Here is a 25,345-nt window from a genome sequence, read left to right as displayed (position 1 = left end):
TTCCTGAGCACTCTACGTGTTCATCTTCTTATCAAAGAGGCTTATGAGAAGATGAAAGTGATCCCAACTGATGTTGAGGACCAGAAAAGAGGAACAGTATGGTTTTCACAGACAAAACCTGTACTATTGCCACCTGGTGGACTAGCAAGAGTCACCGGGATTCCCGAAGTTTCCTGGATCACCATGTACCCATTTTGGTAGATAGACCTGAAGAATCCCAGTGTCCAGAAGTTTCCCGGTTTCCAGAAGAACTTCTTGTGAGATCTGAAATTCAGATGTCTATGGTTGTGTCGTCTAGAAGAATAATAGTTGCAGTCAGGGATGTATCATCAAGAGAGATAACCTTACAATGTGGCATGCCCATTGCTTCCCTGTTTCCTGTAGATGTAGCTCCTGTTCCTGCTGCCACTGAGGGGAGGAAGCGCAACTTACCTGAGAAGCTGACGTCTTCTTAATTCAACTTCTGTGACTCACCTTTATCTGAAGAATGGAAGAGGAGGTTAACTAACAAGATGATGGAACAAAAATATGTTTTCTCAACTCATGAGTTGGACGTTGGTTGTTCCAAGAGTACTCGCCATACCATTCGAGTCCCTGATGACACACTGTTTAGGGAGAGGTCTCGACGGCTGTCCCCAGCTGATGTGGAAGATGTAAGGAAACATCTGAAGAACGTGAAAGATGCTGAAATCCTCTTTCCGTCGAGACCCCTATGTCGTCGCTGATTGTAGTGGTGAGGAAGAAGAACGGAACCATATGGATGTGTGTGGACTACAGAACGCTCAACAGGCGTACAGTTCCTGACCAATACACCGAACCGCAAATTGAAGATGCCCTGACCAGTTTGAATGGAGGCAAATGGCTCAGCATGTTGGATCTCAGAAGTGGATATTAATCAATTCTGATGAGTGAAGCTGACAAATAGAAGACTGCTTTCATATGCCCGGCTGGTATTCTATCAGTTTGAGAGGATGCCGCAGGGTTGTCAGGAGCACCAGCAACTTTTCAAAGTGTTATGGAACAGACCGTTGGGGACATGAACCTGCTCGAAGTTCTAGTGTACTTAGACGACCTGATAGTGTTCGGAAAGACACTGAAATAACACGAAGAGAGGCTTCTCAAAGTGTTGGATCGCTTGAAAGAAGGAGGACTGAAGTTGTCTTTGGACAATTGTCAATTCTGCCGAACGTCAGTCAACTGTGTGGGACACATAGTATCCCAGGATGGAGAGGGTACAGGTCCATTGAAGATCGAAGCAGTAACCACATGGCCGAGACCAGACACTCCGCGTTCTTTTCTCAGATTCTGTGGGTATTATAGAAGATTTGTGAAAGACTACTCAAAATTGAGTTACACTTTGAACCAACTCCTGCATGGTTACCTTCCCTCAGCCAAGAAAGGAAGAAAGCCCAAGGAAAGAACAGACAATGTGTACTTCAAGCCCTCTGAACCCTTCAGATCTAAATGGGATGAGAAATGTGAAATGGCCTTTGAGATCTGAAGGAACGCCTCACTAAAGCTCCGGTGCTGGCTTTTGCAAACCCTCAACAGCAATATTTTTTATATATATTTTTTTTATTTCACCTATATTTAACCAGGTAGGCTAGTTGAGAACAAGTTCTCATTTACAACTGCGACCTGGCCAAGAATAAAGCAAAGCAGTTCGACACATACAACAACACAGAGTTTCACATGGAATAAACAAACATACAGTCAATAATACAGTAGAAAAATACTATATACAGTGTGTGCAAATGAGGTAAGATAAGGGAGGTAAGGCAATACATAGGCAATGGTGGCGAAGTAATTACAATATACCAATTAAACACTGGAGTGATTGATGTGCAGAAGATGAATGTGCAAGTAGAGATACTGGGGTGCAAAGGAGCAAGATAAATAAATAAATACAGTATGGGGATGAGGTAGTTGGATGGGCTATTTACAGATGGGCTATGTACAGGTGCAGTGATCTGTGAGCTGCTCTGACAGCTGATGCTTAAAGCTAGTGAGGGAGATATGAGTCTCCAGCTTCAGTGATTTTTGCATTTTGTTCCAGTCATTGGCAGCCGAGAACTGGAAGGAAAGGCGGCCAAAGGAGGAATTGGCTTTGGGGGTGACTAGTGAGATATACCTGCTGGAGCGCGTGCTACGGGTGGGTGCTGCTATGGTGACCAGTGAGCTGAGATAAGGCGGGGCTTTACCTAGCAGAGACTTGTAGATGACCTGGAGCCAGTGGGTTTGGCGACGAGTATGAAGCGAGGGCCAGCCAACAAGAGCGTACAGGTCGCAATGGTGGGTAGTATATGGGGCTTTGGTGACAAAACGGATGGCACTGTGATAGACTGCATCCAGTTTGTTGAGTAGAGTGTTGGAGGCTATTTTGTAAATGACATCGCCGAAGTCGATGATCCTTATTCTTCCCCTTTTTCTTTTTTTTACAGCCAATCCTCAATTAAATCTCGCTCTATTCCCATCCATACTTCTGATATCAACTTGGGGTGATTTAAACCCCTTCATTTCACCATTTGCTCTATGTCAAGTCTTTTATGAGCAGCCTGAATTATCAGCGTAGTGACAATTTATCACGTTGGCGTGGTAATAAAGTCAAAGTGAGGGGATGACACGCGCTGGCACTTGTTGTGGGAGAGGTATAGTGGAGTCATTGATGACAGAGGGGCAGATGGGTTTGGCTCTACATGGAGGACAGAGGACCAGAGAGGAGGGAGTTACACTACAGTAGGCATGAAATGCTGTGGCCCTCCGTGGTCTGTGTGTATAGAGAGACCAGCCTGTTGTGCCCTGTGAAGTGATGGAGAGTGTGTTTTCTCTGTGTGTTGTTGCTTTGTGTAGTCAGTGTGTTTGCTAAGTTTTGATGTGGCCAGAATAATCTACAAATGCTTTGATTTGATGATTATTTTAATCAATATATACTTTGCGGTGTTCAGTGTACTCAGTGGGTTCAGTATGCTGAAACATTTGTCCTCCCACAATCAGAGCTGGCTACTGAACCATAAAGCAGAGACGAGAGTCGAGGAGAGGTGAGCAGGGCAGAGAAAAGAGCAGTGAGGAGAGGAGCCTCGTTTCCCTGGAGAACTCTCAATCCAGCACGCCTCCTCGGCCATGATACACACACACACTCACACATTAATTACGCTGCTTTGGCTGAGCCAGGACGAGACTCCAGGGAAATCAACGTTTTAATGCATCTCTGATGCACACTTAATGAGAATTTTACACATTACCAATTCTCCTTTATTAGCCTGACTTTTTATCCCATTTTTTCTGCACGTCTCTGGAATGCCGGAATGGCTTTGGAACGTTAGAACCGCAACAGGTCCTCTGACAAAGTCACCACGCTCACTGGCCCCTATCAACTTCCTCTTTCTCTATTTGTGCTTTCTGCAGCAGTTTATATACGACTTCTTCAAGTGTCATTTTAAGTGAATATGCCATTACCTTGTAATAAGTAGCCTACAGTATGTAAATACAGGCAATTTGATGTTGTGGTAAATTGTACTGCATACCTATACTAGATAATAGCATTTTACAGACAAACAAACAGGAGAACAAACAAACATAAGTTACTCTGGTATGATGTTTCCTATGTTCTTCCTCCCGTAGGCCCCAGGTAAGCTAGCCATCGAGGTATCGCACTTCCTGGAGTGGATGAGTCTGGAGCCCCAGTCTGTAGTGTGGCTGGCTGTTCTGCAGCGTGTGGCTGTGGCCGAGTCCGCCAAGCACCAGGCCAAGTGTTACATCTGTAAACAGTGCCCCATCAAGGGATTCAGGTGGGTCTATTGTACCTCTATCAGAGATGAATAAAGGTGGATGTGTGACACACAATACTGTATGCACACACACAAAAAAAACATCTAGGTTGAGGATAGAGCTATTGCTAAGACCTCTCTAATGTTACTGACTGTGACATGGTCTTCCGTTCTGCTGATCTGTCCTGACAGGTACCGCAGTCTTAAACAATTCAATGTGGACATCTGCCAGACGTGCTTCCTCACAGGACGCACCACCAAGGGAAAGAAGCTCCACTACCCCATCATGGAGTACTATACCCCAGTAAGAAGGAGTACTACACCCAGGCTGCCTCACGAATGGCACCCTATTAATATTAAAAAAGTAGTGCACTATGCAGGGAATAGGGTGCACCTAGTACTGCATAGTAGTGCACTGTACAGGGAATAGGGTGCCATTTCCGACGCAGACTATACTACGCTCTAAACTACCATCTTAAAGGGACAATCTGCAGTTCAAACAATAACAAAGCGCCACCCCTCCGCTGTTTCGGTAAAAAGCTGAGGGATGGGGTTGGGGAAACGTAACCACTCTCAAATCCATAGACAGAGCTATTGATGCAAGGACTGACCATCCAAGATATAAAAAATTATAGTTTTAACAATGGTTTGAGGCTATAGGGGAAAGTGGGGTAAGTTGAGACAAGGGGTTACTTGAGCCACCCCTTGTTTCTAGGAAACTATGCACCAAATGTAATGTGACCAAATATTTAGGAAGAGGTTAGCCGGGGCTGACGGTGGCCAATAGCACACCACCAATGTTCTCACTGCCAGAACATTCACACCCAATCAATAGATCAGGGTTTGGCTACTTAGCTACATGTACTGTATACGGTTTTCCAAGATCTCATTTCAGAACTAAATCAGGATTAGCCATGTTATAAGTGTCCTGAGGAGAAGCAATACAGATCATAGGAAGTGTGATATAGAAAGTTACACCTAATATTGGAAAACAAAGCAATACACCCAAATACAACAGTAACACATTGATAACACTTGCATCATGTTTCCTGTAGGGCCTTGCTATCCTAATGGAAAAGTACAACAGAACTGAACCCTACCCAGTTATCAAACAAACTATGAGGGCTGGAAGCCGCTCCGCTCGTGGATCACATACCAACTGACTGATCTAGCACATTTTGACAGATGGCACAGAACCACCATTCTCTCTGACTCTGGCCCAGTGCAAACACCTCCGACATGGCCGACTGGGGAGGGAAAAGCTGCTTAATTGCAAAAAAATTACTTGGAGAGGGTGATTAGCTGACGAGCGGCCGCTAGCGCACTAGAGTGATTTAAGACCGTTTCAGTGAATGCAGGGAGGTCTGGATAATCTTTCCCTCCACAAAGGTGCGTGGGGCTAATCCAGGCCACTTTGCTGAGCTGTGGATCAAATCCCACAGGGAGTGTGGGAAGGCCAGCGGGACAGCCAACGCTCCGGCCCTCTTGGTGGCCAGGGTGGCCTATCCCAGGGTGCTTTGCACCAGTATAGACCTGCCTGCTTGCTCCATAGCTCTGCTGTAATTGTGTTGGACAGAGGGAGTGTGCTGGGATGCCAAGAAGCAAGGTCTCAGACAAACTCATAATTGAACTGACTGGAATGGTTTTGCATAATAGATTGTTGTGTGTGTGTGTGTGTATGTATGTGTGTATATATATATATATATATATATGTGTGTGTGTGTGTGTGTGTGTGTGTGTGTGTGTGTGTGTGTGTATGTGTGTGCGTGTGTGCGTGCGTGCGTGCGTGCGTGCGTGCGTGCGTGCGTGCGTGCGTGTGTTATAAGGAGTAAGGAATTACATCCAAATGGACTCAATCCCTTCTTTGAGTATTTTACTTCCTAATAGCAGCAAAAACTAAGCAGAAACCTGAAGGAAACCTTCTCTGTGTATGAGTATGAGTCGGTTTCATATTCAAGCGTTTTATTCAGTTTGTCAAGTCACATTCAAAACAAGAATATGACTAATTCAAGTATATCATATTTAAATTATTTAATTTAATCTAATGCTTTTCTGTTTTTGAATATTCTGACCCCCAGAATATTGTAAAATTAATTGTCTGGAAATGAATGATTTCAAAAACCTTAATGAAGCTTATACTTTGTCAATAAAATGTGTAGACCTATGAATTCCTACATGAATTGTATCTTTTGCTTGTTAACTAATTTATTTAAAAAGTATAGACTAATCCTATATGATATGCCTATTCACACTCATTATTCAACAAATTGAACATGTTGATGATAAACCGTGTGCAACAAAGGAATGGATTTACAGGTTAGGCCTATATCCACATTGGCATCTGATATGATTGTAGGGGAGTGTGGGGTAAATTGAGCCACCCCTTTTTCTAGGAGACCATACATAAAGTTAATTATATGACCAAATATTTAGGGAGAAGTCATCCTTTTATGGAGTCTGAAGGTTGAAACCACATGGATGTTAGGAAAAAATAAAAAATATTTTCAAAAAGTCTCTAATGAATTTATTGGATTATAGGTTTCATGATGTTTGTATCTAAACCAAAGTAGATCATTTTAAGATTGTTTTATACATTAGTTGGGGTCTCCAAAGATACAATATGAGGTCTTAAACCTATCATGAAAGTGCATCCTTGTAGCTGTGTGGCTAATATAGTCAAAATGTTTTGAGTTGAGTTGAGTTAAGTTGAGCCAATGGCCACTATGCATAATATGAACAGTATTTTTGCAATGTGTCGTGCATATGAACTCAAGATACTGAATTTGTATTGTTACAGAGCAGACATCATCATGCCCTACAGTGGCTTGCGAAAGTATTCACCCCCCTTGGCATTTTTCCTATTTTGTTGTCTTACAAACTGGAATTAAAATATATTTTTTGGGGGGTTTGTATCATTTGATTTGCACAACATGCCTACCACTTTAAAGATGCAAAATATGTTTTATTGTGAAACAAACAAGAAATAAGACAAAAAAATAGAAAACTTGAGTGTGCATAACTATTCACACCCCAAAGTCAATACTTTGTAGAGCCACCTTTTGCTGCAGTTACAGCTGCAAGTCTCTTGGGGTATGTCTCTATAAGCTTGGCACATCGAGCCACTGGGATTTTTGCCCATTCTTCAAGGCAAAACTGCTCCAGCTCCTTTTTGTTGGAGGGGTTCCGCTGCTGTACAGCGATCTTTAAGTCATACCACAGATTCTCAATTGGATTGAGGTCTGGGCTTTGACTAGGCCATTCCAAGACATTTAAATGTTTCCCCTTAAACCACTCGAGTGTTGCTTTAGCAGTATGCTTAGGGGCATTATCCTGCTGGAAGGTGAACCTCTGTCCTAGTCTCAAATCTCTGGAAGACTGAAACAGGTTTCCCTCGAGAATTTCCCTGTATTTAGCACCATCCATCATTCCTTCAATTCTGACACGTTTCCCGGTCCCTGCCGATTAAAAACATCCTCACAGCATGACGCTGCCACCACCATGCTTCACTGTGGGGATGGTGTTCTTGGGGTGATAAGAGGTGCTGGGTTTGCGCCAGACATAGCGCTTTCCTTTATGGCCAAAAAGCAACATTTTTGTCTCATCTGACCAGAATACCTTCTTCCATATGTTTGGGGAGTCTCCCACATGCTTTTTGGTGTGATTACTTATTTTTTCCTTAAGCATGGCTTTTTTCTGGCCACTCTTCTGTAAAGGCCAGCTCTGTGGCGTGTACGGCTTAAAGTGGTCCTATGGACAGATACTCTCCACTGTGGAGCTTTGCAGCTCCTTCAGGGTTATCTTTGGTCTCTTTGTTGCCTCTTTGATTAATGCCCTCCTTGCCTTGTCCATGAGTTTTGGTGGGTGGCCCTCTCTTGGCAGGTTTGTTATGGTACCATATTCTTTCCATTTTTTAATAATGGATTTAATTGCGCTCCGGGGGATGTTCAAAGTTTCTGATATTTTTTTATAACTCAACCCTGATCTGTACTTCTCCAAAACTTTGTCCCTGACCTGTTTGGAGAGCTCATTGGTCTTCATGGTGCCTCTTGCTTTGTGGTGCCCCTTGCAGAGTGGTGTTGCAGACTGTGGGGCCTTTCAGAACAGGTGTATATATACTGAGATCATGTGACACTTAAATAAAGTCCACCTGTGTGCAATCTAACTAATTCTGTGACTTCTGAAGGTAATTGGTTGCACCATCTTTTTTAGGGGCTTCATAGCAAAGGGGGTGAATACATATGCACGCACCACTTTTCCGTTTTACATTTTTTGAAACAAGTCATTTTTTACATTTCACTTCACCAATTTGGACTATTTTGTGTATGTCCATTACATGAAATCCAAATTAAAATCTATTTAAACTACAGGTTGTAATGCAACAAAATAGGAAAAACATCAAGGGGGATGAATACTTTTACAAGGCACTGTATGTATACAAACGTAAAACAAGCAGGGGTCTAGCCCCCCTTGATGTTCTTGAGAGAGGGAATGATAGAGTAGCAGAGGCACACAAGGTCTTATCTGATGACATGATGTCTGAGCTTGCTAAACATATGAAGAATCTTGAGGACCAGTTTCATGGCCTTAGTAGCCTCAAATGCCTACGAATTGGTACATCGAAAACAACATCCCCGTCCCAGACAACTGGTCAAGAAATAGAAGGGTAAGTGATATTGAACAGAGAGCTTTATATCTGAATGTAGGCATACATTTAAGATATACAATACACCACACCCCCATTCCATGAATTAAACTTTACCTACCAGCACTATCACCCACTGTCACAGGACGCCGTCACCCACTGTCACAGGACACCGTCACCCGCTGTCACAGGACACCGTCACCCACGGCATACATTTTTTTGGACAAGATATGCTTTCCAATCTGTTATGTTTACATGAATTCTGATTATTTCGAGGGATACACAACATCCTGAAATATATGCAGGGATCTTTGTTTGAAAGAATACTAAACTCAGCAAAAAAATGTCCTCTCACTGTCAACTGGTTTAATTTTCAGCAAACTTAACATGTGTAAATGTTTGTATGAACATAACAAGATTCAACAACTGAGACATAAACTGAACAAGTTCCATAGACATGTGACAGACAGAAATTGAATAATGTGTCCCTGAACAATGGGGGGGTCAAAATCAAAAGTAACAGTCAGTATCTGGTGTGGCCACCAGCTGCATTAAGTACTGCAGTGCTTCTCCTCCTCATGGACTGTACCAGATTTGCCAGTTCTTGCTTTGAGATGATACCCCACTCTTCCACCAAGGCACCTACAAGTTCCTGGACATTTCTGGGGGGAATGGCCCTAGCCCTCACCCTCTGATCCAACAGGTCCCAGACGTGCTCAATGGGATTGAGATCCGGGCTCTTTGCTGGCCATGGCAGAACACTGACATTCCTGTCTTGCAGGAAATCACACACAGAACAAGCAGTATGGCTGGTGGCATTGTCATGCTGGAGGGTCATGTCAGGATGAGCCTGCAAGAAGGGTACCACATGAGGGAGGAGGATGTCTTCCCTGTAACGCACAGCGTTGAGATTGCCTGCAATGGCAACAAGCTCAGTCCGATGATGCTGTGACACACCGCCCCAGACCATGACGGACCCTCCACCTCCAAATCGATCACGCTCCAGAGTACAGGCCTCGGTGTAACGCTCATTCCTTCAACGATAAACGCGAATCCGACCATCACCCCTGGTGAGACAAAACCGTGACTCGTCAGTGAAGTGCACTTTTGCCTGTCTGGTCCAGCAACGGTGGGTTTGTGCCCATAGGCGACGTGATGTCTGGTGAGGACCTGCCTTACAACAGGCCTACAAGCCCTCAGTCCAGCCTCTCTCAACCTATTGCGGACAATCTGAGCACTGATGGAGGGATTGTGCATTCCTGGTGTAACTCGGGCAGTTGTTGCCATCCTGTACCTGTCCCGCAGGTGTGATGTTCGGATGTACCAATCCTGTGCAGGTGTTGTTACACGTGGTCTGCAACTGTGAGGATGATCAGTTGTCCGTCCTGTCTCCCTGTAGCGCTGTCTCACAGTACGGACATTGCAATTTATTTCCCTGGCCACATCTGCAGTCCTCATGCCTCCTTGCAGCATGCCTAAGGCACGTTCACGCAGATGAGCAGGGACCCTGGGCATCTTTCTTTGGTGTTTTTCAGAGTCCGTAGAAAGGCCTCTTTAGTGTCCTAAGTTTTCATAACTGTGACCTTAATTGTCTACCGTCTGTAAGCTGTTAGTGTTTTAACGACCGTTCCACAGGTGCATGTTCATTAATTGTTCATGGTTCATTGAACAAGCATGGGAAACAGTGTTAAAACCCTTTACAATGAAGATCTGTGAAGTTATTTGTATTTTTACGAATTATCTTTGAAAGACAGGGTCCTGAAAAAGGGACATTTCTTTTTTTGCTGAGTTTATATTTCCCTTGACATAGTAATGCGGAATGTAAAAATTGGCTCAACATACCCCACTCTCCCATACAGTGTTTGTTAAGAATTGCATTGTTTACAAGCAATGGACTAAAACAAGCTTATATTTCAGGTTCTGATGGGGTTACGACAGTTGAACTAAGCCCAAGAGGCATTTTTAAGTTAGATTCTTCAAGAATCAATGTGTATATTTCATTAATTTAAAAGTCCAAATATGGATTTAGCAATCGCTGGTTGCCCCTTTAAGAGAGTGTGGATGTCACACTAGCTCACTATTTCAGCTCTAATCAATGCGTGGCTGTGGGATATGACAGGGAGCTATGTGTCAAATGATTTCTCCCAGGGCAGTATTTCAACCAGGGGAAGCTTTAAGTGGAGCTAGGCTGGAGTTTTTTTTCTTCAGTGCTCTGACTCCTATGGTGCTGGGTTCTATGATGGAGTGGGGGTGGGTACAAGACTGTAAGACTGTAGTCCAGTGAGGTCAGACGGAGATAGAGGGGGGCAGGACAACTGGACTAGCAGCAGGAAAGAAAGTTTAGTTCAAGACAAGGCTCGCTCTCTCTCTCTTGCGTGCGCGCGTGCGTGTGTGTGCGTGTGTGTGCGGGTGTGTGTGCGTGTGTGTGCTTGCGTGCGTGTGTAGTGTAAAGAATTCTAAAGTGCTGCACTTTGTCTTCTTGTCCTCCCACTACCATTCTCCTCTCCTCCATTCCGGTCCCCTCATCTAAATCATGTGGCAGACCACCTCAGGAGAAAAGATGCGGGACTTTGCCAAAACGCTGAAGAACAAGTTCCGGTCGAAGCAGTACTTTAGCAAGCACCCTCAGCGGGGCTACCTGCCTGTCCAGTCGGTGCTGGAGGCCGAGAACTCTGAGACGTGAGTCATACCCCTATAGACACAGATGGCTAGACAGACTGGCACAGAGAAGACAGGAAACATGATTTGACAAAGAGAGGGAGACTGCTTATATACAGTATATGACAGCAATACATTTTCCAATAATGTTACGATGTAAGCTTTGTTGGCAATAATCTATGATGTTGAGGGGAAGGGAGCACTTCTGTTTTGATGTGGTTGGTTGTACATGAGTGGGATTCAATACGTTTTTAAGAAGTAGACACCACGAAGTACCAGTAGTAGAGGTATTAATTATGTTTTTCTGTGTTTTACCAGGCCGTGCTCCTCTCCCAAGCTACCCCATGCAGACACACACAGCAGAATCGAGCACTTCGCTAGCAGGTCGGGTGTTATACGCACGCACACACACACACACACACACACACACACACACACACACACACACACACACACACACACACACACACACACACACACACACACACACACACACACACACACACACACACACACACACACACACACACACACACACACACACACACACACACATTGAAAAGGGTGCAGTATGTTTGGTCTGGGGTGAGCAGGGGTCACCTGACTGTGGATGCCTGGTGGCATGGTGGAGCATTGTGACAGGGCACTGGGTCCATTGGGCACCTGGTGGATGCCAGGGCAGATCAGCATCTGTCTGACAGGGTTACAGAGAGGGCACAGCCAGGGCATGGCAGAACAGTCCCTCACCCAGGGCAGTCATACCAATAGCAGAGCAGAGCAGGGGATAGATCACTGCACTCTGTGTGTACAGTATGTTTTCTGTGTGTGTGTGTGGGGGGGGGGGGGGGGGGGGGGGAAGAGAGAGAGAGAGAGAGAGAGAGAGAGAGAGAGAGAGAGAGAGAGAGAGAGAGAGAGAGAGAGAGAGAGAATACCACAGGGCACAGATCACCTTCTTGTGTGTGTGAGAGTGCTCCTCAGTATTGATCCTCTCTCTCTCTGAACTTCCCTTTCAGTCTCTCTCACACATTTTGTTTAGTCATTGTATTCACTCTCTTTCTTCTCTCCTAGTCATTCATATCCATTATTTCTATTGACTGAAATGATATGCTTCTGTTCCCAAGTCCTCTCACATTTGCAGTGCATTTGGAAAATGTTCAGATCCTTTTACTTTTTCCACATTTTGTTATGTTAAAACCTCAATCTTACAATGGATTTAAAAAAAATCCCCATCAATCTACACACAAGACCTCATAATAACAAAGAAAAACAGATTTATAGAAAAAACTGATATACCTTATTTACATAAGTATTCAGACCCTTTGCTATGAGAATCGAAATTGAGCTCCGGTGCATCTTGCTTCCATAGATCATCCTTGAGATGTTTCAACAACTTGATTGGAGTCCATTTGTGATTGGATATGATTTGGAAAGGCACACACCTGTCTATATAATGTCCCACAGTTGACAGTGCATGTCAGAGAAAAAAACAAGACATGATGTCAAAGGAATTGTCTGTAGAGCTCAGAGACAGGATTGTGTCGAGGCACAGATCTGGTGAAGGGTACCAAAAAATGTCTGCAGCATTGAAGGTCCCCAAGAACACAGTGGCCTCCATCATTCTAGCAAATGGCTCCTAAAGGACTCTCAGACCAAGAGAAACAAGATTCTCTAGTCTGATGAAGCCAAGATTGAACAATTTGGCCTGAATGTCAAGCATCACATCTGGAGGAAACCTGGCACCATCCCTATGGTGAAGCATGGTGGTGGCAGCATCATGCTGTGGGATGTTTTTCAGCGGCAGGGACTGGGAGACTAGTCAGGATCGAGGGAAAGATGAACGGAGCAAAGTACAGCGAGATAAAAACCTGCTCCAGAGCGCTCAGGACCTCAGACTGGAGTGAAGGTTCACCTTCCAACAGGATAACGACCCTAAGCACATAGCCAAGACAACGCAGTAGTAGCTTCAGGACAAGTCTCTGATTGTCCTTGAGTGGCCCTGCAGAGCCCGGATTCGAACCCAATCGAACATCTCTGGAGAAATCTGAAAATAGCTGTGTAGCGACGCTCTCCATCCAACCTGACAGAGCTTGAGAGAATCTGTAGAGAAGAATGGGAGAAACTCCACAAATACAGGTGTGTCATGCTTGTAGCGTCATACTCAAGAAGACTCAAGGCTGTAATCACTGCCAAAGGTGCTTCAACAAAGTACTGAGTAAAGGGTCTGAATACTTATGTAAATGTGATATTTCAGGGGGGTGTTTTGTAATACATTTGCAAAAATTTCTAAAAACCTGTTTTTGCTTTGTCATTATTTGTCTTATTTAACCAGACAAGTCAGTTAAGAACAAATTCTTATTTACAATGATGGCCTCCGAACAGCGGGTTAACTGCCTTGTCACCTCGGGGATTCGATCTAGCAACTTTTCGGTTACTGGCCCAATGCTCTAACCACTAGGCTACCTGCCGCTCCACTATGGGGTATTGTGTGTAGATTGATGAGGGATAAAAACTGTTTAATACATTTTAGAATAAGGCTGTAATGTAACAAAATGTGGAAAAAGTCAAGGGGTCTGAATACTTTCCGAACACTGTATTAGTCTTCTGACAATTAGAATCATTAAAGTTCTCTCTCTCTCTCTCTCTCTCTCTCTCTCTCTCTCTCTCTCTCTCTCTCTCTCTCTCTCTCACGCACGCTCTCTCTCACACTCTCTCACTCTCTCTCTCTCTCATACTCTCTCTAGCTCTCTCTCCCCCTCACTCTTCAAAAACACATCAAATGAGGGACTATATATATATATATATATATATTTACCCCCCCCATCATTGTCCCGTCACAAAGTAATGAAAAATCTCATTAATATCAGAACTGTCAGAACTGCCATACAGCTTTATTAAAGGACCCGGAGGCTGTCCTCATAGAAGAGTGTTTGTCTGTCCATTCAGTCAAATGAGGGGGTGTTCATGTTAATCCAGGTTAATAATATTGTGTCCCAGAGGAGGATTGTGGGTATTTGATGTTTTGGTTGTCTCTTAAGGGACAGATTTTCTGGCGTGCCCCACACAAGCACCGAGGAGCCAGTGGATAGCTCTCCTTTCATCATCAGTACAGACTCCAGTTCTGAGAGAGGGATGGAGAGAGGGAGGGGTTGAGGGAGAGGCAAGTGGAGGGAGAGAGATGGCCGGGGGAAGCGAGGGAGGGAGCGAGAGAGAACGCTCCACATAGGACTCTTATAGGAATTGACTCACTCACAAATTCCCTCATCTTCATGACTGTCCTGAGGACAGGAGCCAAGTCTACAGCTCTCACACGGAATACACACATGCGCACGTACATACACACAGTCTCATTCTCACAGTTTCACACTCACAACACACACACACACACACACACACACACACACACACACACACACACACACACACACACACACACACACACACACACACACACACACACACACACACACACACACACACACACACACACACACACACACACACACATTGAAAAGGGTGCAGTATGTTTGGTCTGGGGTGAGCAGGGGTCACCTGACTGTGGATGCCTGGTGGCATGGTGGAGCATTGTGACAGGGCACTGGGTCCATTGGGCACCTGGTGGATGCCAGGGCAGATCAGCATCTGTCTGACAGGGTTACAGAGAGGGCACAGCCAGGGCATGGCAGAACAGTCCCTCACCCAGGGCAGTCATACCAATAGCAGAGCAGAGCAGGGGATAGATCACTGCACTCTGTGTGTACAGTATGTTTTCTGTGTGTGTGTGTGGGGGGGGGGGGGGGGGGGGGAAGAGAGAGAGAGAGAGAGAGAGAGAGAGAGAGAGAGAGAGAGAGAGAGAGAGAGAGAGAGAGAGAGAGAGAGAGAGAGAGAGAGAATACCACAGGGCACAGATCACCTTCTTGTGTGTGTGAGAGTGCTCCTCAGTATTGATCCTCTCTCTCTCTGAACTTCCCTTTCAGTCTCTCTCACACATTTTGTTTAGTCATTGTATTCACTCTCTTTCTTCTCTCCTAGTCATTCATATCCATTATTTCTATTGACTGAAATGATATGCTTCTGTTCCCAAGTCCTCTCACATTTGCAGTGCATTTGGAAAATGTTCAGATCCTTTTACTTTTTCCACATTTTGTTATGTTAAAACCTCAATCTTACAATGGATTTAAAAAAAATCCCCATCAATCTACACACAAGACCTCATAATAACAAAGAAAAACAGATTTATAGAAAAAACTGATATACCTTATTTACATAAGTATTCAGACCCTTTGCTATGAGAATCGAAATTGAGCTCCGGTGCATCTTGCTTCCATAGATCATCCTTGAGATGTTTCAACAACTTGATTGGAGTCCATTTGTGATTGGATATGATTTGGAAAGGCACACACCTGTCTATATAATGTCCCACAGTTGACAGTGCATGTCAGAGAAAAAAACAAGACATGATGTCAAAGGAATTGTCTGTAGAGCTCAGAGACAGGATTGTGTCGAGGCACAGATCTGGTGAAGGGTACCAAAAAATGTCTGCAGCATTGAAGGTCCCCAAGAACACAGTGGCCTCCATCATTCTAGCAAATGGCTCCTAAAGGACTCTCAGACCAAGAGAAACAAGATTCTCTAGTCTGATGAAGCCAAGATTGAACAATTTGGCCTGAATGTCAAGCATCACATCTGGAGGAAACCTGGCACCATCCCTATGGTGAAGCATGGTGGTGGCAGCATCATGCTGTGGGATGTTTTTCAGCGGCAGGGACTGGGAGACTAGTCAGGATCGAGGGAAAGATGAACGGAGCAAAGTACAGCGAGATAAAAACCTGCTCCAGAGCGCTCAGGACCTCAGACTGGAGTGAAGGTTCACCTTCCAACAGGATAACGACCCTAAGCACATAGCCAAGACAACGCAGTAGTAGCTTCAGGACAAGTCTCTGATTGTCCTTGAGTGGCCCTGCAGAGCCCGGATTCGAACCCAATCGAACATCTCTGGAGAAATCTGAAAATAGCTGTGTAGCGACGCTCTCCATCCAACCTGACAGAGCTTGAGAGAATCTGTAGAGAAGAATGGGAGAAACTCCACAAATACAGGTGTGTCATGCTTGTAGCGTCATACTCAAGAAGACTCAAGGCTGTAATCACTGCCAAAGGTGCTTCAACAAAGTACTGAGTAAAGGGTCTGAATACTTATGTAAATGTGATATTTCAGGGGGGTGTTTTGTAATACATTTGCAAAAATTTCTAAAAACCTGTTTTTGCTTTGTCATTATTTGTCTTATTTAACCAGACAAGTCAGTTAAGAACAAATTCTTATTTACAATGATGGCCTCCGAACAGCGGGTTAACTGCCTTGTCACCTCGGGGATTCGATCTAGCAACTTTTCGGTTACTGGCCCAATGCTCTAACCACTAGGCTACCTGCCGCTCCACTATGGGGTATTGTGTGTAGATTGATGAGGGATAAAAACTGTTTAATACATTTTAGAATAAGGCTGTAATGTAACAAAATGTGGAAAAAGTCAAGGGGTCTGAATACTTTCCGAACACTGTATTAGTCTTCTGACAATTAGAATCATTAAAGTTCTCTCTCTCTCTCTCTCTCTCTCTCTCTCTCTCTCTCTCTCTCTCTCTCTCTCTCTCACGCACGCTCTCTCTCACACTCTCTCACGCTCTCTCTCTCTCATACTCTCTCTAGCTCTCTCTCCCCCTCACTCTTCAAAAACACATCAAATGAGGGACTATATATATATATATATATATTTACCCCCCCCATCATTGTCCCGTCACAAAGTAATGAAAAATCTCATTAATATCAGAACTGTCAGAACTGCCATACAGCTTTATTAAAGGACCCGGAGGCTGTCCTCATAGAAGAGTGTTTGTCTGTCCATTCAGTCAAATGAGGGGGTGTTCATGTTAATCCAGGTTAATAATATTGTGTCCCAGAGGAGGATTGTGGGTATTTGATGTTTTGGTTGTCTCTTAAGGGACAGATTTTCTGGCGTGCCCCACACAAGCACCGAGGAGCCAGTGGATAGCTCTCCTTTCATCATCAGTACAGACTCCAGTTCTGAGAGAGGGATGGAGAGAGGGAGGGGTTGAGGGAGAGGCAAGTGGAGGGAGAGAGATGGCCGGGGGAAGCGAGGGAGGGAGCGAGAGAGAACGCTCCACATAGGACTCTTATAGGAATTGACTCACTCACAAATTCCCTCATCTTCATGACTGTCCTGAGGACAGGAGCCAAGTCTACAGCTCTCACACGGAATACACACATGCGCACGTACATACACACAGTCTCATTCTCACAGTTTCACACTCACAACACACACACACACACACACACACACACACACACACACACACACACACACACACACACACACACACACACACACACACACACACACACACACACACACACACACACACACACACACACACACACACACATTGAAAAGGGTGCAGTATGTTTGGTCTGGGGTGAGCAGGGGTCACCTGACTGTGGATGCCTGGTGGCATGGTGGAGCATTGTGACAGGGCACTGGGTCCATTGGGCACCTGGTGGATGCCAGGGCAGATCAGCATCTGTCTGACAGGGTTACAGAGAGGGCACAGCCAGGGCATGGCAGAGCAGTCCCTCACCCAGGGCAGTCATACCAATAGCAGAGCAGAGCAGGGGATAGATCACTGCACTCTGTGTGTACAGTATGTTTTCTGTGTGTGTGTGTGTGGGGGGGGGGGGGGGGGGAGAGAGAGAGAGAGAGAGAGAGAGAGAGAGAATACCACAGGGCACAGATCACCTTCTTGTGTGTGTGAGAGTGCTCCTCAGTATTGATCCTCTCTCTCTCTGAACTTCCCTTTCAGTCTCTCTCACACATTTTGTTTAGTCATTGTATTCACTCTCTTTCTTCTCTCCTAGTCATTCATATCCATTATTTCTATTGACTGAAATGATATGCTTCTGTTCCCAAGTCCTCTCACATTTGCAGTGCATTTGGAAAATGTTCAGATCCTTTTACTTTTTCCACATTTTGTTATGTTAAAACCTCAATCTTACAATGGATTTAAAAAAAATCCCCATCAATCTACACACAAGACCTCATAATAACAAAGAAAAACAGATTTATAGAAAAAACTGATATACCTTATTTACATAAGTATTCAGACCCTTTGCTATGAGAATCGAAATTGAGCTCCGGTGCATCTTGCTTCCATAGATCATCCTTGAGATGTTTCAACAACTTGATTGGAGTCCATTTGTGATTGGATATGATTTGGAAAGGCACACACCTGTCTATATAATGTCCCACAGTTGACAGTGCATGTCAGAGAAAAAAACAAGACATGATGTCAAAGGAATTGTCTGTAGAGCTCAGAGACAGGATTGTGTCGAGGCACAGATCTGGTGAAGGGTACCAAAAAATGTCTGCAGCATTGAAGGTCCCCAAGAACACAGTGGCCTCCATCATTCTAGCAAATGGCTCCTAAAGGACTCTCAGACCAAGAGAAACAAGATTCTCTAGTCTGATGAAGCCAAGATTGAACAATTTGGCCTGAATGTCAAGCATCACATCTGGAGGAAACCTGGCACCATCCCTATGGTGAAGCATGGTGGTGGCAGCATCATGCTGTGGGATGTTTTTCAGCGGCAGGGACTGGGAGACTAGTCAGGATCGAGGGAAAGATGAACGGAGCAAAGTACAGCGAGATAAAAACCTGCTCCAGAGCGCTCAGGACCTCAGACTGGAGTGAAGGTTCACCTTCCAACAGGATAACGACCCTAAGCACATAGCCAAGACAACGCAGTAGTAGCTTCAGGACAAGTCTCTGATTGTCCTTGAGTGGCCCTGCAGAGCCCGGATTCGAACCCAATCGAACATCTCTGGAGAAATCTGAAAATAGCTGTGTAGCGACGCTCTCCATCCAACCTGACAGAGCTTGAGAGAATCTGTAGAGAAGAATGGGAGAAACTCCACAAATACAGGTGTGTCATGCTTGTAGCGTCATACTCAAGAAGACTCAAGGCTGTAATCACTGCCAAAGGTGCTTCAACAAAGTACTGAGTAAAGGGTCTGAATACTTATGTAAATGTGATATTTCAGGGGGGTGTTTTGTAATACATTTGCAAAAATTTCTAAAAACCTGTTTTTGCTTTGTCATTATTTGTCTTATTTAACCAGACAAGTCAGTTAAGAACAAATTCTTATTTACAATGATGGCCTCCGAACAGCGGGTTAACTGCCTTGTCACCTCGGGGATTCGATCTAGCAACTTTTCGGTTACTGGCCCAATGCTCTAACCACTAGGCTACCTGCCGCTCCACTATGGGGTATTGTGTGTAGATTGATGAGGGATAAAAACTGTTTAATACATTTTAGAATAAGGCTGTAATGTAACAAAATGTGGAAAAAGTCAAGGGGTCTGAATACTTTCCGAACACTGTATTAGTCTTCTGACAATTAGAATCATTAAAGTTCTCTCTCTCTCTCTCTCTCTCTCTCTCTCTCTCTCTCTCTCTCTCTCTCTCACGCACGCTCTCTCTCACACTCTCTCACGCTCTCTCTCTCTCATACTCTCTCTAGCTCTCTCTCCCCCTCACTCTTCAAAAACACATCAAATGAGGGACTATATATATATATATATATATTTACCCCCCCCCATCATTGTCCCGTCACAAAGTAATGAAAAATCTCATTAATATCAGAACTGTCAGAACTGCCATACAGCTTTATTAAAGGACCCGGAGGCTGTCCTCATAGAAGAGTGTTTGTCTGTCCATTCAGTCAAATGAGGGGGTGTTCATGTTAATCCAGGTTAATAATATTGTGTCCCAGAGGAGGATTGTGGGTATTTGATGTTTTGGTTGTCTCTTAAGGGACAGATTTTCTGGCGTGCCCCACACAAGCACCGAGGAGCCAGTGGATAGCTCTCCTTTCATCATCAGTACAGACTCCAGTTCTGAGAGAGGGATGGAGAGAGGGAGGGGTTGAGGGAGAGGCAAGTGGAGGGAGAGAGATGGCCGGGGGAAGCGAGGGAGGGAGCGAGAGAGAACGCTCCACATAGGACTCTTATAGGAATTGACTCACTCACAAATTCCCTCATCTTCATGACTGTCCTGAGGACAGGAGCCAAGTCTACAGCTCTCACACGGAATACACACATGCGCACGTACATACACACAGTCTCATTTTCACAGTTTCACACTCACAACACACACACACACACACACACACACACACACACACACACACACACACACACACACACACACACACACACACATTTACAACCATGCGACCCCACCATGCCCCCCTTCCACCCTCCGGTCCCCTTGGGGGTTAGTGACCTTCTCCCCCCCCCCCCCCCCCCCCCCTGCCGTAGTCCCTAGCTGGGGTGCGGATCTCTCTCCTCTCTACCCTGCCTTCTGTTCCTATGAATGAATGACCTGACTGATTGAATAAAGGGCTGTCAGCCATAGAGGCCAGGTCTGGCCACAGTGAGAGTGGATGTCCTGTACTCTCTCTTTCTTGGTGGGAGGGGCATAAGGATGCAATATGGATCCCTCTGACAAGCGACACTCCATTCTCATCCTTCTTTCCTGTCCCTCCAGCCGTCCATTAGTAGATTCATTTTGGTGGTGGTGGTTTGTGTGTATGTGTGTGTGTGTTTGGGGAGCTGGAGTAGCATGAGGCACTTAGCACATTTCATTAGTATCTCTGGCGGAGTCTGTACGTGTCTGATGGTTCCAACACAGCCCTCCTGGCAGCTCCCTCAGAAGGCCATTCCGACTGCTGAGAGAGTGAAGTGCGCTAAAAGCAAACTTCTCCCTATTCAGCTGCCTGGTAAAACGGGAGGAGGAGACAACGGTTTGTAGCAGTGTGGGAGCTGTCCATAGTGCTGAAAAAGTTAGTCCCTATCCATGGTGCTGCACTGCCAGTCGTCAACCACATTGCAACAGGGTAGAGGAGAAGGTCAGTGTGGGAGCTGTCCACGGTGCTGAAAAGTTACAGTCCCTATCCATGGTGCTGAACTGCCAATCATCTAAACCCCATTTAAACAGGGTAGAAGGAGAAGAGCAGTGTGGTAGCTGTTCATGGTGCTAAAATACCGCACTACAGCTCTGTACTGAATAGCTTTTCTTGGAAGGAAAAACCTCTCCTCTTTCAAAAGATCTCTCTCTCTCTCTCTGTGTGTATGTGTGTGTGTGTGTGTTTTCCTGTGGTCCAGGTTGGCGGAGATGGAGAACCAGAATTGCTCCTTCTTCACGGATAGTCTGTCGCCTGATGAGAGTCTGTGAGTACACTGCCACCTCCCCCACACACTGAACCCTTTCATTACAGCCGAGGCCTTGCTCTGAAATATGTAGTGTGTGTGTGTTTATGAATGAGTGTGTGTGTGTATGTGTGTGTCGGCATGTGTGTACCTGTGTGTATGCCCCTGAGTGTGTGCACACGCATTCAGGGGAGGCTGGGCAATCACATAAAGAAATCAGTAAGTTAATGAAAATGACCCATGGCAATGCATACTCCCCCTTCATCATATAAAAGTCTTTGTGATTAAAGACTGTGGCAGTGGGAACAAATAGAAAGGGCTGCTGCACAGGAGAACAGAGGAAGAGGAGAACGGAGGGAGGCCCATTGAAATACCACAGAACATGATGTTAAGAGCCAGAGGCTGGCTGAAACAAAAACTGGAGGGTGGGGGAAGAAGGGGGGGAGAGAGGTAGCTTTGAAATGAATGGTTGAGTCAATCAGGTGAACCCCTCACGAAGGAATGCTATAAACCAACTCAATTCATGAAAGGGCCTGGTCGCTGAGGTGTTGGCCCTGATCAAAGGATTTGGCTGAGCGAGAGAGAGAGAGAGAGGGGGTTTTGGGGGTGAGACAAGCGTGTGTGTGTTTTCATGATGCGCACTCACTTACTGCTGTAAAAAAATGCATTTTCCAACCAAGGTAGTGGTCTTGATCACAGGGTTTACTGTGTGTGTTTTCGTGTCTATAGAAAGAGCGAGAGAGTGTTTGTATTTACGTGTGTGTGTATTCATCTGTGTGTCTTTTTTCAAATCAGTGTGTGTATTCATTTCTGTGAATATGTGTGGGTGTGTTCCTGTCTGCGTGTGTATGTGTGCGTGTGTCTGTGTGTGTGTGTGTGTGTGTGTGTGTGTGTGTGTGTGTGTGTGTGTGTGTGTGTGTGTGTGTGTGTGTGTGTGTGTGTGTGTGTGTGTGTGTGTGTGTGTGTGTGTGTGTGTGTGTGTGTGTGCACATGTGTATTTGCTAAATAGAGAGGGTAATGGCATGGTGTGTGAGGCTGCCAGTTTAATATGACTGTTTGTATAGTTGCTCAGTGTGCTGCTGCCTGCGAGTTCTTGGCTCTGTGTGTCTCTGTGCTGTTGGAAGACTATTCTCTTTGCCACCGCAGTATGTGTGTGTTGCAAGTGTTTTGGGTGCTTTGTTCTTATCAGTAGGGCTACGACTCTGTCTCTGCTGCTGAGTCCCCTCTTTCTTATGTCACTATGTTAGCTTGCTGCCCTCTACTGCTGTATGTCTGGCTTCGTTGTTTCTTAAGACTGTCTTGAATTTCTTAAGACTGCCGGTGTGCTTGTGCTGATGTGCGTCTATCCTGCCTGTGTGTCTGTTGCTGTATGTGTGTCGGTTGCTGTCAGTGTGTCTGTTGCTGTCATTGTGTCTGGTGCTGTCAGTGTGTCTGGTGCTGTCAGTGTGTCTGGTGCTGTCAGTGTGTCTGGTGCATGCTGTCCGTGTGCCTGTTGCTGTCAGTGTGTCAGTACTGCTCTTCTATACCCATGTGTCTGTGGCACTTTGCTACTGCTTTGCTGCCTGTGCTGCTGTGTGGCTGTGCTGTCTGTCTGCTCTGTACCAGTGTGTCAATGGCTCGGTGCTGCTCTGTGCTTTTCCTGTCCTGTCCTGTGTCGTCTTGTCTGTGGCTGTGCTGCGGCTCAGTGTGCTGAGTGTCTCCTTTGCTGTGTTATGTGGGGGACTCAGGGATGAAGATCAGTACCTCCTGCGTCACTCCAGCCCCGGCGCCCTGGACCAGGACTCCCCCAGCGGACAGCAGATGCTGCTGATCCACCTGGACTGTCAGGACAAGGACGAGCTGCAGAGAACGCTGGCCCGCCTGGAGAATGAGAACCGGTGAGAAAACATAACCTTTAGGTTTTAGAACCGTTTGGTCTTATAATCTTTAGAACTGGAACCTTTCGGCCTCATTTCAGTCCTATAACCTTTTGGTCATAGAACCTTTAGGACCTATAATCTTTTGGTCATAGAACCTTTAGGACCTATAACCTTTTGGTCGTAGAACCTTTAGGACCTATAACCGTTTGGTCGTAGAACCTTTAGGACATATAACCGTTTGGTCGTAGAACCTTTAGGACCTATAACCTTTTGGTCGTAGAACCTTTAGGACCTATAACCTTTTGGTCGTAGAACCTTTAGGACCTATAACCTTTTGGTCGTAGAACCTTTAGGACTTAGAGCTGTTAGGTCTTGGAAGCTTACAGGGCCACTACCAAGGCCATCATAATCAATCATCTTATGCTTCTGGCACCAAATGTCAGGACTAGACATTGGTAGTGGATGACATGAGTGCCGCCAGACAATGTGCCTTGAGACCTAGTTAAAAGTCCTATGTAAATGTAACCATTGTTATTATGATCATAGTTTACAATGCCCTTCCCAAGTCATAAACACACACTACACGTGACCCGGCTTTTTCATGTCCTCAAAGCGTCCACATAATCACAATACAAACGGAACACTGCTGGGGGTTTATCGTCCAATATCACCAATACAATCAACACCCAAACATGTCAGAGAGTAAGCATGGAGAACCAACCCCCAGAAGAAAACCAGACTCCTCGATGCACATATACATTTTATGCTTTTCACCACCGGGAATGGTAAGTGCAGAAACTGACTTGCTAAAGTCGATAAATTATAAACTGGGCATACATGAACTAATCAGTAAAGATACAGTGCCTTCTGAAAGTATTCAGACCCCTTGACTTTTTCCACATTTTGTTACGTTACAGCCGTATTCTAAAATGGATAAAACAAAACAAAAGCCTTATTTACATAAGTATTCAGACCCTTTGCTGTGAGACACGAAATTGAGATCAGGTGCATCCTGTTTCCATTGATCATCCTTGAAATGTTTCTACAACTTCATCTGTGGTAAATTCAATTGATTGGACATGATTTGGAAAGGCACACACCTGTCTATATAAGGTCCCACAGTTGACAGTGCATGTCAGAGCAAAACCAATCCATGAGGTCGAAGGAATTGTTTATACATTTATACATAACATTTTGGAGAACCTCTTGTAATCTCAATGGGTTAAAGTTAGGTAATAGTAACCCTATGTCTAAAATAGTAAATAATGGCTACTTCTTAGATAGTAGAAAACTGTCAAGAGGAGTAAAACAAGGTTGTCCATTATCCGCACATCTATGTTTTATTGCCATTGAAATGTTAGCTATTAAAAATCAGATCCAACAGTAATATCAAGGGGCTAGAAACCCAGGGCTTAAAAACAAAGTGTCATTGTACGCTGATGATTCATGTCTTCTTTTAAATCCACAATTTGGATCCCAGCACAGCCTCATCGAAGATCTAGATACTTGTTCTAACCTCTCTGAATTACAACCAAATTCTGAAAAGTGTACTATATTAAGTAGTATGTAAACAAAGCCAAAATTAGATAGAATATTGCCTTTTCCCATCCACTTAATTTGACATCAGAGGCAACCTTCATATGTATGATTCATCTGAATGATTATCTTTTTGTATTTTCTGCATGTCCCTGACCTTTTGGCCAACACACACATGCGCGCACACACACACACGTTCATTTGCTTTCCGTTTGTCCTTGGTGAATAATATGTTAATAATGCTAGATTAATAACATATGCACACACAGCCCTTGGATGTCTGAAACCTTGACCCAGTTTGGTATTATTTCTGTATTTCCCAGTTTATGATGAGGTATATTGATGAGGTATATCCTGTGTGTTCCTCATCTAGCACTAGGAGTTGTCCTCCATTATTCTAATTGGCCTATAGGACCCCAGGTCATATGTTGTGAACTGGGCTTGACCCCGAAAAATCAGACAAAAACATGTTTGCTCACCGTGAGTGTGGAGGTTGTGGCTGTCTACTTTGTAAGAATGCTCCTGTGGTGGAATTAGTACCGTCATCCCATGCCTCAACTTTCTTTGCTCTGGGAAAATTGGTAAGGACATAGAATACCACACAATAC

The 25,345-nt window shown here is 44.8% G+C and overlaps 1 protein-coding gene across 1 annotated transcript in view; it reads left to right on the top strand.

Moving 5' to 3' along the window:
- Nucleotides 1-25,345, top strand: part of LOC120047004 (dystrophin-related protein 2-like) — a 138,971-nt gene that overhangs the window by 109,675 nt on the left and 3,951 nt on the right. Inside the window, exons 17-22 of the mRNA XM_038992552.1 lie at nucleotides 3,622-3,788; nucleotides 3,960-4,071; nucleotides 10,952-11,088; nucleotides 11,386-11,451; nucleotides 21,298-21,363; nucleotides 23,070-23,219. Coding sequence (XP_038848480.1) covers nucleotides 3,622-3,788; nucleotides 3,960-4,071; nucleotides 10,952-11,088; nucleotides 11,386-11,451; nucleotides 21,298-21,363; nucleotides 23,070-23,219 — 698 coding nt within the window. The remainder of the gene's footprint in view (nucleotides 1-3,621; nucleotides 3,789-3,959; nucleotides 4,072-10,951; nucleotides 11,089-11,385; nucleotides 11,452-21,297; nucleotides 21,364-23,069; nucleotides 23,220-25,345) is intronic.

This window comes from Salvelinus namaycush, chromosome 5 (genome assembly GCF_016432855.1).
Source record: "Salvelinus namaycush isolate Seneca chromosome 5, SaNama_1.0, whole genome shotgun sequence".
NCBI classification, from domain to species: domain Eukaryota; kingdom Metazoa; phylum Chordata; class Actinopteri; order Salmoniformes; family Salmonidae; genus Salvelinus; species Salvelinus namaycush.
Note: the sequence above shows the minus strand (reverse complement) of the source record. Positions and strands in the feature narration are given on the sequence as shown.